General features: G+C 44.2%; 1 protein-coding gene and 1 long non-coding RNA gene across 2 annotated transcripts in view; one reads left to right on the top strand and one right to left on the bottom strand.

Annotated features, from left to right (window-relative positions):
* Positions 1-14,196, top strand: part of POGLUT3 (protein O-glucosyltransferase 3) — a 65,614-nt gene that overhangs the window by 25,773 nt on the left and 25,645 nt on the right. Inside the window, exons 5-6 of the mRNA XM_089666064.1 lie at positions 7,128-7,324; positions 9,194-9,388. Of these exons, the coding sequence (XP_089522190.1) occupies positions 7,128-7,324; positions 9,194-9,388 (392 nt within the window). The remainder of the gene's footprint in view (positions 1-7,127; positions 7,325-9,193; positions 9,389-14,196) is intronic.
* The window catches only part of LOC149470213 (uncharacterized), a 179,264-nt gene continuing 172,725 nt past the window's right edge, over positions 7,658-14,196 (bottom strand). The window contains exon 4 of the long non-coding RNA XR_016309473.1: positions 7,658-7,672. This is a non-coding gene — a long non-coding RNA (uncharacterized LOC149470213). The remainder of the gene's footprint in view (positions 7,673-14,196) is intronic.

Raw genomic sequence — 14,196 nt, 5'->3', positions numbered from 1 at the left:
CGCTCTGTCATTTTACGTGGCCTACCACTTCATGGCTGAGTTGCTGTTGTTCCCAGTTGCTTCCTCTTTGTTATAATACCACTAACAGTTGACCATGGAATATTTAGTAGCAAGGAAATTTCATGGATGGACTTATTGCACAGGTGGCAACTTGATTGAATTCACTGAGATCCTGAGAGCGACCCATTCTTTCACAAATGTTTGTAGCAGCAGTCTGTATGCCTAGGTGCTTGATTTTATACACTTGTGGCCCTGGAGGTGATTGGAACACCTGAATCCAATGATTTGGAGGGATGCCCCAATACTTTGCCAATATTATTATTATATTTATACAGGATTTATACAGTGCCAACAGTTTGATCAGCGCTTTTAAAGGGAGACAATACAGCAACGATACAGTTCAATACAAGAGGGTTAGGAGGGCCTTCTCCTTGGAGCTTACAATCTAAGAGGGAGGGGCTGGTGATACAAAAGGTAATAACTGTGGGGGATGGACTGGTAGGAATAGAAGATTCTCTTATTAGCTGAAGGCAGGATAAGCTTCCCTGAAGAGAGAGGTTTTCAGGGATCACTTAAAAGTGGGCAGAGTAGGCGAATGTTGGATAAATTGGGATAGAGAGTTCAAGATAATGGGAAGGCTCTGGATAAGTTCTGGAGATGAGCATGGGAGGAGGAGACAAGGGAGCTAGAGAGCAGGAGGTCGTGGGAGGACTGGAGAGGACGGCTTGGGAGATATTTGGAGACAAGATTGGTGACGTAATTTGGGGAGGAGTTATAAATGGCTTTGTATGTGATTGTTAATGTTTTGAATTTTATTTCTTGGGCAATGGGAAGCCAGTGGAGGGATTGGCAGAGACGGATAGCAGATATGGAATGGTTAGTAAGGTCGATGAGTCTGGCAGCAGCATTCATGATAGACTGAAGAGACTGAGGAGGGAGTTACAATAGTGAAGGCGAGAGATAACCAGGGAGTGAATAAGTTGCTTAGTAGTTTCAGAGGTTAAGAACATGCGTATCTTGGAGATGTTGTGGAGGTGAAGTCTACAAGATTTGGACAGTGATTGGATTTGGGACTGAAAGGACAGATGGGAGTCCAGGATTACAGCTAGTACCCTGGCATGAGGGGGGGGACCGATGGTTGTATTATTGATCTTGATGGAGAAGTCGGGAGGGGGCACGGGCTGGAGGGAATAGTATGAGCTCCATTTTGGAAAGATTTAGTTTGAGGAAGTGGAGTGACATCCATGCTGATATGTCACTTAGTAGGTTAGTAATGCGAGAGAAGACTGAACCGTTGAGGTGAGGAATAGAAAGATAGATTTGTTTGTCATCAGCATAGAGATGGTACTTAAAGCCATGGGAGTTTTATCAAGTGACCAAGGGAGGAGATGTAGATGGAGAAGAGAAGGGGTCCAAGGACAGAACCTTGAGGGACCCCTGCAGAAAGAGGAAGTGGAGAGGAGAGGAGGAGCCAAAGTTATAGGTAACGCTGAAGGAGCGCTGCGATAGGTAGGAGGAGAACCAGGAGAGAGCAGAGTCTCGGAGGCCCAGAGAGTGGAGTTTTTTGAGGAGGAGGGGATGGTCAACAATGTCAAAAGTCGCAGAGAGGTCGAGTAGTAAGAGTATGGAGTAGTGGCCATTGGTTTTGGCGGTTAGTAGGTCATTGGTGAGTTTTAGTAGGTCAGTTTCAGTGGAGTGGAGTGAGCGAAAGCCAGACTGTAAAGTGTCAAGAAGGTTGTTGTCAGTGAGGTGGGAGCTCGGGTGATTGTAGACGAAGTGTTTTAAGATTTTAGAGGTAAACGGTAGCAGGGAGATGGGTCTTAAGCTGTTCATGTTGGTGGGGTCCAACATATAGTGTGCATGTATGTATGTATGTATATATATATATATATATATATATATATATATATATATATATTATATTGCTGCAATTTTTTCATATTTCTGGTGACTCCAGAATTATATTCCTGACACAATGCACAGCAAATGTATTTATCAATTGAAGGTGTTTTTTTTTTAACAATTCACCTCTCACACCTCTATACCCCTTATGAACAGAGCAATTTTGTATTACTTCTAAGGATCTGTTTACTTAGCAATAGCTTTGCCCTTGCTTGCGATAACAAAGCAATTTGTTTTTGTTTTGTTTTTTTCAGGGAAAGCAAGATTTTATTTTAGTGATATTGCCTGGCAAAAATTATTTTGTTTCCTATGCAATCTATAGATGAGAAGATATAAAAAAAATCTTAAAATGCACTTTTTTTCTACTTTCTACTTTGACCAATGTTGGGTTAAAAAAACATATTTTCATTGTATCAATAAATATTTGCGGAGTCTGGTCCACAGGGACCAAGTGGGATTTGTTCCTGGGAGGCAGGCGGGTGATAATGTTCGTAAAGTTGTTCATCTTATACACCTACAACAGCGCAAAATTGAAGGATTTCTATTGTCTTTAGATATATATATAAAGCTTTTGATTCCCTATCCTGGGAAAATCTGCGGTTTGTGCTGTCCCGGTGGGGTTTTGGGGATTCTACCTTTTCTTGGATCCAGGCCTTGTATTCTTCCCCCTCGGCTTCGGTTAAGTATGTGGGGTATTTCTCAGATCCCTTTCCCATTTGGCGAGGGACGAGACAGGGATGCCCCTTGTCTCCGGCATGCTTTGTCCTGGTGCTTGAGCCACTAGCTTTTGCGCTCCGGGCGGATTGTAATATAACAGGTGTCCCTTATGCAGGACAGGAATTTAAGTTGAATCTTTTTGCGGACGATGCCCTGTTGACTCTTACAAATCCATTGATGATGCTCCCAAATTTACAACGGGTCCTTGCTCGGTTTTGGTAGATTTTGGGACAAGACTGCCGCTCTCCATATCACTTTTGGCCTCAGATTTGGTTTCACGCCTGCAATCCCACTACCCTTACAAATGGGCTTCCTCTTCCCTGGAATACTTGGGCATTCGCCTGAACCCCACTTATAGCTCTTTGTTTACTTCAAATTATTATCCTTTGCTCCGCTCTGTGTCCTCCCTCATGCAGTCTTGACAATTCCCGCACCTTTTCTGGATTGGATGGGTTAATTCAGTGAAAATGACTATCCTGCCTAACTTGTTGTATTATTTTCGCACCCTCCCAGTGTGGGTTTCTTCTCATTTTCTACGGTTACTTCAGGCGAGGATTATGCGATTTATCTGGGCTGACAGATGCCCAAGAGTCTCTAGAAACACGCTTTTTACCCATAGATTGAAGGGAGGTCTTGGGGTGCCTAATGTAGCTAAGTATTATCAGGCGAGCCAGATTGCCCCCCTGTCTAATGTAGCTAAGTATTATCAGGCGAGCCAGATTGCCCCCCCTCTGATGTTCCTCTCTGGGTTCTTTTGGACCTGCCTAACTGTGCCCCCTTTGCACCGTCGACACTTTTATGGCTCCCCCCGGCCCAACGCCTGAGGACATTGAGTCCCATCTTGCTCCACGGCCTACAAGTGTGGGATTTGGTATGCTACTCTAGTGGCTTGATGTCGCCCTTTCTCCCGATTATCAATAATCCTCGTTTTCCACTGGGTTTGAATCAGCCAGGGGCATTCTCTTGGTGGGTGGCCAATGGTTTTTCGCAGGTGCAACACTTTTTGACCTCTCGATCCTTCCCCACCTGGAACTCTCTTCGGGAATCACGGGATATCCCTCAGGCAGAATTTTTCCGTTACCTTCAATTGCAGCATTGGTTGACCTCGCTGCGTGCCACTTCTGTTTTTCCATATATGAGAAATCAGCCTTTGAACAGCTTTGCCAACAGCGTCCAGGGCTCTTGTTTCCCTACTCTATGCATCCTTGAATAGGCGCCCAATGCGTAATTCTTTATCATATGTTATCCAGCAGGAGTGTGACTTGGGAACGGTCGTGGATCTGGAGGACTGGAATAAGGCCTGGTTGTTTGTAGCTAAATGTTCATTTAATACGGCGACACTGGAGGCGGCATACAAAGTACTGTTTCGTTGGTATTGGGTTCTGACTCGTATAGCCCAGGCAAACCCTGCCTATAGTGATCGCTGCTTTCGGGGTTACGGCCATCGAGATGTGTTGCATGTATTGTGGTCATGTCTGAGACTGCTTAGTTTTTGGTCTCATGTCTTAGGCCTTCTTTACACCTTGTTCCATCTCTCCATACTCCGAAAGGCTCAGTATGCTTTGCTTTATTGCCCCATCCCAGGCCTGTTGACTCATCAGTAGAAGTTTGCTTCCTATCTGTTTTTGTCGGCCACTGGAACAATTGCCCAGGCATGGAAGAGCTCGTCTGTCCCTCTTCAGGGGGTGCGGGACCGTATGACCACTCTGATGCTCAATGAACAGATGTTGAGTATCCATAATGACTCCGAAATAATTTTTTTTTAAATATGGGAGCCGTGGTTGGTATATGCTTTTCCCATGCTCCCCCTGGCTAGTCTGGGTTTATGACGCTGTATGGTGATGGCGTTCCTGGATCTTGTTTCTGGTTTTGTTTTCTTCTTCCTTCTTTACTCCTTTTACCTCTTTCTTTTCTGTTTGCTTACATACGTGAGGTGATAGATATTTGCCTTTAGCTGGAAATTTTTGTTGGTGTTATATTACTGTTTTTGTATTTTATGTGCTATTGATTGCCCCTAAGTGGGCACAACTCTTGCATTGTTGGAGTTACAATACTGATTTCTTTATTTTCTATGTACCATTGATAGCCCCTGTGTGGGCATGTCTTTTGCTCTAATCTTTCTTGTTAAATTGTTTACAAAACTTAATAAAAACCATTGAAATATAAAAAAAACACATTTTTTAAAATGAAAAAAAAAAAAAAATAATGCAAATGAAAAAAAAAAAGTAATAATGGTTAACTACAATAGAAAAAATATAGATAAGGGGAGAAAGGGTTAACTAAGCATTAATAAGGTTTTTTCTTATTGTAAGCTTGTTTTAATGGACATTATATGCAGATCAAAGCTCACCCCATTTGATTTGCAGCTGTATAAAACAAAGTAACAGTGTTACATTGTATCTGTGAATCACACCACTGAACAGTGTTTACAAACACTGATCAGAAGGTCTGTTTTTCATGGTAGTGGCTAGCGCCAGCTGCTGTATTTACAAAGTAAGGCTAGGTTCACACTATTGTGTGTTTGGGACAGGAAGTAAATTGCACTTTCCCCGCACCTGCAGCAAAAGTATGAAGCTCTTATGTAGGCATTCAGGGGTGCTATTAATTTTTAACGCAAGACCTAAATCTTAACCTAAGTCTTGGCTGTCATTTTGGCAGTCAGGAACTGCAGGGCAAAGTGGTAGGGTGAGTCGCAGGGGTTGGGGGATACAGGGCATGCTGCCTACTCTCTGCGTACTTTGGTGACATTTTTGGGATGTACGTAGCATGTCTAATGCAGGCCATAGACGGGGAGAAAAATGGTCGATTTTTCTTTTAAAAAACGAAAAATCGGTCCTTCAAGCGGCCGACGTTACCACCAATGGTAAAAAAAATCGGCTGATTTTCATCCCATCTACAGCCGGCAAAAAGTGTCCCTGCAGAGAGCTCTGCTATTTCTTTGACAGTTCCTTGACATTTACAGAGGTTGCAACAATGTATCTATTTGTATCCATTTAGGATACAGATGTTTTTATTCGGAAACAAATAGATACAATGTTGCAACCGCTGTAAATGTCAAGGAACTGTCAAAGAAATAGCGGAGCTCTCTGCAGGGACACTTTTTGCTGGACTAGAATTCCTCTTATTTTTCATCCTTCTTCTTCTTCTCCTTCTTCATCATCATCCTCTTCTTCATCATCATCATCCTCTTCTTCTTCTTCTTCATCATCATCCTCTTCTTCTTCATCATCCTCATCTTCTTCTTCTTCATCATCCTCCTCCTCCTCTTCTTCTTTTTCATCATCATCATCCTCTTCTTCTTCTTCATCATCATCATCCTCATCTTCTTCTTCATCATCATCCTCCTCCTTTTTCTTCATCATCATCCTCTTCTTCTTCTTCGGCATCATCATCCTCTTCTTCTTCATCATCATCATCCTCTTCTTCTACTTCTTCATCCTCTTCTTCTACTTCTTCATCATCATCATCCTCTTCTTCTTCTTCTACTTCTTCTTCATCATCATCCTCTTCTTCATCATCATCCTCTTCTTCTTCTTCTTCATCATCCTCTTCTTCTACTTCTTCCTCTTCTTCATCATCATCATCCTCTTCTTCTTCTTCTACTTCTTCATCATCATCCTCCTCTTCTTCTTCATAATCATCCTCCTCTTCTTCTTCTTCATCATCCTCCTCCTCTTCTTCTTCATAATCATCCTCCTCTTCTTCTTTTTTTCTTCATCATCATCATCCTCCTCCTCTTCTTCTTCATCATCATCATCCTCTTCTTCTTTTTCTTCATCATCCTCTTCTTCTTCCTCTTCTTCTTTATCATCATCCTCTTCTTCTTCTTCATCATCATCTTCATCCTCTTCTTCTTCATCATCCTCTTCTTCTTCCTCTTCTTTTTCTTGTTTTTGTCCTCCTCTTGCAGGTCACTGCTCATGCGCAGATTTTTTATCGGTAAAAAATCGGCCGATTTGCCCATTATTGCCGCGAAAATCGGCCGATCGGCAAAATCGGCCAATTTTTTTCCAACTTTACCGATAAAAAAAAATGCCAACTTTACCGAAAAACGACCGAACAAATAGCCAATAACGATCCGAAAATCGGCCGATTTTATTTTCGGCCGAAAAATCGGCCGATTTTCGACCCATCTATGGCCTGCATAAGGTACAAGAATGTTTAATAATTTATGTGTTGCTTTAACGCTTATGCTACAAAAATGAATGGGGAAATGGGGAAAATGAACAAAAATACAACTTTTTTTTAATTTTACATTTTTTGCATCAGAAATGCTTGTAAAAAATACAGTTAACTGCTCTGAGAGCCTGAGATAGCTTCAGTGTATCCAGGATCAGTAATGTGTACATAGGCTACAAATGATTAATTGACTCCTGGATACTTTTTTCCCCTGCCAGTTTCACAGTGCTTTTTGGCACAGACACTGATAAACGACTATTGATTGCCTACATTTGAATTTCACTCTCTTTATAATCATACATACTTAATTTTATTTCCTGATGCTAAAGGTCCATCCTGGGATAACAAAACTGAGCAGGCCTTCTTCAGAGGAAGAGACAGCCGGGAGGAACGTCTCCAGCTTGTCCGAATGTCCAAAAAATACCCTGATCTTCTGGATGCCGGTATCACTGGGTATTTCTTCTTCCGAGAGATGGAGAATCAGCTGGGGAAAGCTCCATTAGTTGGATTCTTTGACTTCTTCAAAGTAGGTCTTATGGCAGATTGTCACATGTTCCAAGTCCCAACTCTTTTTCAGGCAAGTTAGTTGAATCAGATAGAAGCAACTGATCAGACAAGATGGAAATCACAGATTACAATGATGTGGGTTTTAGTCATGTTTTATTAGGTTTTATTATGTTATTCATTATGTTGACTGAGCAGACATGTTTGCTTGTTTTGTCTGCCCCTCCAATCTGCTTAATAAATCCCAGATATTGGCTTCCTAGATTAGGAATATGACAAGGCTTTTATTGGTTGCTGTAAGTAGTACCATGTTCCTTCCTTGTTTCAGATGTTACCAGCTGCCACTAGTGAGACTTCTTCAGGCTTCAACCTGTGGTACAAACATATGCTTTAAAGTTAATCCAATCTTACTGCTACTATCTTATACTTCAAGCCGAGGTAAAAAGCAAGGTCTGCTTACTATGAATGGCCCTCCCCACCCCCCTATTGTAAGTAGTAGCATTGATGTAAAAAAAATACACCTGCTATTAAATATACATACCTTATCATTGGCTTCTATACTGAAGAGGTGACATTATTATTCTTCAAGTGAAGTACCAGGCGAAGCCAAGTACATGACATGTCACATGATGAAGTTCCAACACAACGCAGGAGTGTCTTCTCTTGAGATTTTGGTTATTTTAAAATCCCTTTGGATATTGCCAATAGGATGATAATATCATTCTCAAATAAATTAAGGTAAGGTTTAGTTAATATTTTTTTTTCACTTAAGGTGTATTTTATCTACATTAATGCTGCTATTTACAATGGGGAAAATGTGTTATCTATATTAAAGCTGAACTCCAGGCAAATTTTTTTTTTTCCACCATGCAGTAGGGCTGTGCTCGCACGGGTTAACTACTCGTGTTTGGGGATTGTAAAGCAGAGATATACTCACCTAATCCGCTGATCCTCCCAGCACAAGACCGGTCCCTGCCATTCCTGCCCCCTGTACAGTCTAGCAGTCTTTTGTGGTGGACTGTTCCTGACATCATCGCGCCCATAGACCAGCTCTGAACATCAGGAGTGGTTCACCGCTGGACCTGGGGGAGCGCCATTTTCCAGGAGATTGAAGGATCATGTGAGCATATGCGCTGTGTTCACCCCTAGACAAAACAGGCAGTTAACCCATGCAGTGCGGGCACAGCCCCACTGCATGGGAAAATAATTTTGTCCAGTGTTCTGCTTTAACGAGAAACTAAACTCTGAAAGCTCTGTCAAAGAAAACAGGCAGAGATCAAAGGACTAGTCACTAGTATTGTCTGTGGTCTACCTTTAGATTATCTTTCCTCAGTACTGGCTTATCATGTTTTGTGCTTTGGCAGCCATATCAGTAGAGACAGGGCTTTGCTTCCTCAGGTCAGTCTCCAGCAAAGAGAACAGTGCACAGCACAGCAGTGAAATCACCAAATATCAATACAAATCTGATAATACTAGCAGTCAGCAACAGCAGTGCTTTAGATTTCACACTGCAGATATACAGCTTCAAGGCTTGTAGGTACAGCTTTAAGGCTGTAGGTACAGGAGTGCCAAGGCATACTCACATAACCAGGTGGTGAACTGCTATTATTTGGGAGGAATTCCAGACAAAATGTAAATTTTTCGGGGTACTGTTAAGCACAATTTACATTTCTAGATGTTCCTTACAAGCTTATAAGATGTTTCCTTATAGCAAATCTTCATTTTTTGAGTTTGGTTCCACTTTAAGCTAAACTATTTTCTGCGAGATTGCTTTTAAATAGAAGAAAGGCAAAAGTATTCTGTAATTCACACAGTTGCATTGACCAGTTTGATAAAGGCAGAGATGTAAATATTGTTTTGTTTGTCAAATCTGAATCTTGTGTTTTCACAGTACAAGTACCAGGTGAATGTGGATGGAACAGTGGCAGCATACCGATTCCCTTATCTCATGCTGGGTGACAGCCTGGTGCTTAAACAATCTTCATCCTACTATGAACACTTCTACAGTGCACTAAAGCCAGGGAAGCACTACATTCCCATCAAACGCAACCTGGGGGATCTCATAGAAAAGATACGCTGGGCAAAGGTGAGACCATCACTTTATAACTTAAAAAAGGAGTACAGGCAAATATGAAAATGCCAATTTACTCCGCACAATTGTCCTGTTCAGCAAATAAACCCTAAAATTGAAGCTTTTATGTGCCCTAAAATCCATTTCTTGGAGTTCATTGAGAGACACAGGATTCAGAGACAAGTGAGTTATACTGCATGCTTTGGACACTTGCAAGTAAAGAGCAATGCTGGTATAAACCCTAATGCTCCCAGTATGCCTCCGTTTTGCATTTTACAGTGTGTACAAACATCCAGTTATCTTGAGGGGCACATGATTCAGAGCACTGGGACATCTAAAAGCAGTCCAATGGAGGGGTGTGCAACCACAACACAACACCCAACAGGTTGTGCAGAACATAGAGAACTGGGGCTGCTTGCAGCTCAAATAGCTGTCTGGAGGACCTTACACCAAAAGCTGGCATCAGATGAGGCCTGAACATTCCCTGGTAGAAAATAGAGAATGTGAGCATAGAAGATCAGGTGGTAGCCTTGAAAATCTAGGAAATAATGTATGTGTATAAAAATATACTGTGTTGTTTCATATACCAAAACTAACTAACTAGTGCTAACTATAGACATGTTTAGTTATAACTCAAGATCTCTGCATAACAGTCCTTCATATTAATGACTGTGAATAAAACTGAGATAGAATCCACCAATCGTGATCAAGTCCACATAGACAATTCAGGGAGATCAGATTGTGTAATAGCAGGCACCTCCACCAAACCCCTTTTGGGCACACCTTCAACTTATGGATTGAACCTCATTACAAAAATCCTATTTCACCTTTAATCAAATCAATCGGACTCCATAAACCCAGTTGGACTCTTTTTGGGCTCAAGCAATCCTCCCTAGAACTTTCACTTGGGAAATCCAGCAATCCTCTGATAAAGCACGAATGAGTGCTCAAAAAGGATACAAAAACTGACATATTGTTCACTGCGGTATTTTTATGAAGAAAAGAAAGAAAGGTCAAGTTATAACTGAATAAAATCCCAATATCACTTTAAAGCCATTGCAATGCTGCTCAGGTAGATGGCTGTAACAGCAGGAATATACAAATACCTCTGGCTGCATGGAAACCTCTATATAGCAGAGTGCTACCAAGCCATGCCTTAGGTCACGTCCTATGCAATTCGTCACTCTGATGTCATCAGAGGCATGATGTCAGAATGATATACTGCATATATGTATATGTATATGATTCAGCACAGCATTTTTTTATACACATATGCGGAGTGGTTTTTCACGTTCATTCTTGCAGCTTTAGTTTAGTTCAGTGGTCTCCAAACTGCAGCCTACAGGCTGGATGTGGCCCTTTGCTTGCCTTTGTTTGACCCTTATCCCACTAATATGGGGCACTATTCCTCTCATTGACACCAAACATGTGGTACTGTTCCTCCCACGGACACCAGTGATGAGGTGCTATTCTTCCAACTGACATCAGTGATGAGGCACTATTCCTCCACTGACACCAAAGGTTACATAGTTAGTCTGGCTGAAAAAAGTCCATCCAGTTCAACCATAAAAAAAAAAAAAAGTGGGATACTATTTTTTTCACTGACATTGATGGGGCACTATTCTTTTCCCTGGTACCTTTTTCTACTCTCATGGGCCACAGTCCAGACCCACTAAAGTCTACAGGGCAGTAAACTGGCCCTTTGTTTAGAAGTTTTGGAGAACCCTGGTTTAGTTCACTACTGATGTGCAGTCCCATTTTTCACTAAATTGAGGAAACAGTTGCCTGATGCCAAAAAGCTCAAGAGGCACTTACAGATCCAGTAGAGTGTGGCTGGAAAGAAATGAATGAAACCCAATCCATAACATTATACTGTAATATTGAATGATAAACTGTCTGAGCCACCAAGAATTAGTGCAGAGACCATGAGGAATGACAAATAGAGAGTCAGAATTGACATTGGAAGCAGTAGCTGTGAGGTAAACCCACACAGCATGGAATACATCCACACAATGAAAGGAACTCTTCTGATGAACTGCAATTGGATAGAGCGACTGGCTGAAGTGAACGGTGAAAAGAGCCTCTGGGTCTCAACACCACCATGTCCCTGTGTAGAATGGTGCCTTACAGGTCAAGGCCATCAGTTCAGACACATGCCTCACAGAGGTGGTTGGCAACAAGAAAACAACCTTATGAGTAACAGAGGAAAGGGGGATATCCCCGATAGGTTCATAAGGCAGTTTTAGGAGTGCCAAGAGAGCAAAGTTGAGATCCCACGAAGACAAAGGTGATCGTACAGGGGGAGCAACATAAAATACACCCTGTACAAAGGTCTTAATTAGAGATGAGCGAAGTATTCAAAAATTCGATTCGACTGATTCGGCGAATTCGTAGAAAAAATTCGATTCGAGTCGAATATATTCGCTGTGAATTTAACTTAAAAAAGGGTGTTTCTAGGCTTCAGAGAGACTTAATATTAGTGCTGAACACTGTACCTTTAATTTAAATGCCCTTGGAGTCTGCTGGGGAAGAGAAATAATACTGTCAGGCAGTATGACATGCAGATGAGTGCCGTCGATCTTAGAATCACCGCACACTTCACTCATTTGGCCAGTCACGGGGCCAAAACCAGAGTGTGGAGCCACAGTGTGGCGGTGGAGGCAGCAGCAATGGGAGGCCATGCAGCACCCTATGACAAAAATGGAAACCACCAGCAGTGTGAGGAGACCTGAAAGTGGCACATGGCAGAGTGTGGCGATAGAGACAGCAGCAATGGGAGGCCGTACAGGGACCCATGACACACTCTGGACCTGGCAGCAGCATGAGGAGGCGGTACAGGGGCCCATGGCAGATTACGGGCCTGGCAGCAGCATGAGGAGTCGGTAGGGGGGCCCATGGCAGATTACAGGCCTGGCAGCAGCAATGGGAGGCCGTACAGGGACCCATGACACAATCTGGACCTGGCAGCAGCATGGGGAGGTGGTACAGGGGCCCATGACAGATTACGGGCCTGGCAGCAGCATTTGGAGTCGGTACGGGGGCCCATGACACACTCTGGACCTGGCAGCAGCATGAGGAGGCGGTACAGGGGCGCATGACAGATTACAAGCCTGGCAGCAGCAACTTGGACAGGAGGACGTTCAGTTTCTGCACCGTCTGGTGCGTGCTCGCAAACTGTTGTCTCTTGGAAACGGATTCCAAGAAAGATCCGTGAAGAGGAGTAGCAGGAGAAGGAGCATCTGAACGAGCGGAATATGCCAACAAGCGACAACAGGGGCCCATGACAGATTACGGGCCTGGCAGCAGCATGAGGAGTCGGTACGGGGGCCCATGGCAGATTAGGGGCCTGGCAGCAGCTATGGGAGGCCCGTAATCTGCCAGCACCCTATGACAAAAAATGGAACCCACCAGCAGTGTGAGGAGACCTGAAAGTGGCACATGGCAGAGTGTGGCGATGGAGACAGCAGCAATGGGAGGCCGTACAGGGACCCATGACACACTCTGGACCTGGCAGCAGCATGAGGAGGCGGTATAGGGGCCCATGGCAGATTAGGGGCCTGGCAGCAGCTATGGGAGGCCCGTAATCTGCCAGCACCCTATGACAAAAAATGGAATACACCAGCAGTGTGAGGAGACCTGAAAGTGGCACATGGCAGAGTGTGGCGATGGAGACAGCAGCAATGGGAGGCCGTACAGGGACCCATGAGAGACTCTGGACTTGGCAGCAGCATGAGGAGGCGGTATAGGGGCCCATGGCAGATTAGGGGCCTGGCAGCAGCTATGGGAGGCCCGTAATCTGCCAGCACCCTATGACAAAAAATGGAACACACCAGCAGTGTGAGGAGACCTGAAAGTGGCACATGTTTGGGGCATGATTCATGGCGGATTTAGTCAGTTGTGTCAGGAACTGGTGGTTTGAAATCCAGACTAATCCACGCCTGATTCATTTTCACAAACGTCAGTCTCTCCACACTTTGGGTGGACAGTCGTGTCCTCCGCGGAGTTGCAATACCTCCTGCCGCACTAAACACGCGCTCCGATGCCACGCTACTGGCCGGGCATGACAGCCTTTCAAGGGCAAATTCAGCTAGTTGGGGCCAAAGGTCAAGTTTCGTTGCCCAGTAGTCAAGGGGATTGTCTACCTCGGTTGGCAGGGTGCTGTCCAAGTAGGCCTAAGCCTGTTGTTTGAGGTCCTGCTCCAGGTCCACCTGATGCTGCTGCTGCTGCTGCTGCTGCGGCTGGTTAGTAGTTTCCTCACTGCGCTGGTGAAGAAAGCTACTCATCATCGACTGCAGACTGAGGCAGCCGCTGCTGGTGGAGCTGCCACTGCTCCTACCACCCCACCCCTCCCCTGCTGCCATGGCAGCGGAACGCGAGCGCACAGGGCCCACAGTGTCTGAGGATGGACGTTGGCGCAGACAGGCAGAGACCAGCTGACTACATAGGTGGTTTTTATAGTACGTTATTTTGGCCTCCCTCTCAGCAGGTGTGAAAAAGGCCACCATTTTGGAACGGTAGCGAGGGTCCAACAAGGTGGACAGCCAAAAGTCATCCCTCTGTCTGATGGTTATTATTCGGCTGTCGCTACGCAAGCAACCGAGCATGCTATGGGCCATTTGTGCCAAGGAATGCGAGGGACTCCCTGCCTCCATCTCCACAGCATACTGCCACGGTGCGTCTGGGTCCTCTGTCTCCTCCTCCTCCTCCTCTACCAGATGCTCCTGCTCCTCCACTCCTGTCCGCTGAGTGGAAAAACCACCCATTTCACTCAATAATTCCTGAGCACCAATGTCCTCCTCTACCTCCTCCTCTTCTTCCTGTCC

The sequence above is a fragment of the Staurois parvus genome, unplaced genomic scaffold (assembly GCF_062004578.1).
Source record: "Staurois parvus isolate SC_StPar_1 unplaced genomic scaffold, SC_StPar_1.0 ptg000050l, whole genome shotgun sequence".
In the NCBI taxonomy this organism is placed as follows: Eukaryota; Metazoa; Chordata; class Amphibia; order Anura; family Ranidae; genus Staurois; species Staurois parvus.
This window is presented reverse-complemented; position numbering and strand designations above follow the sequence as displayed.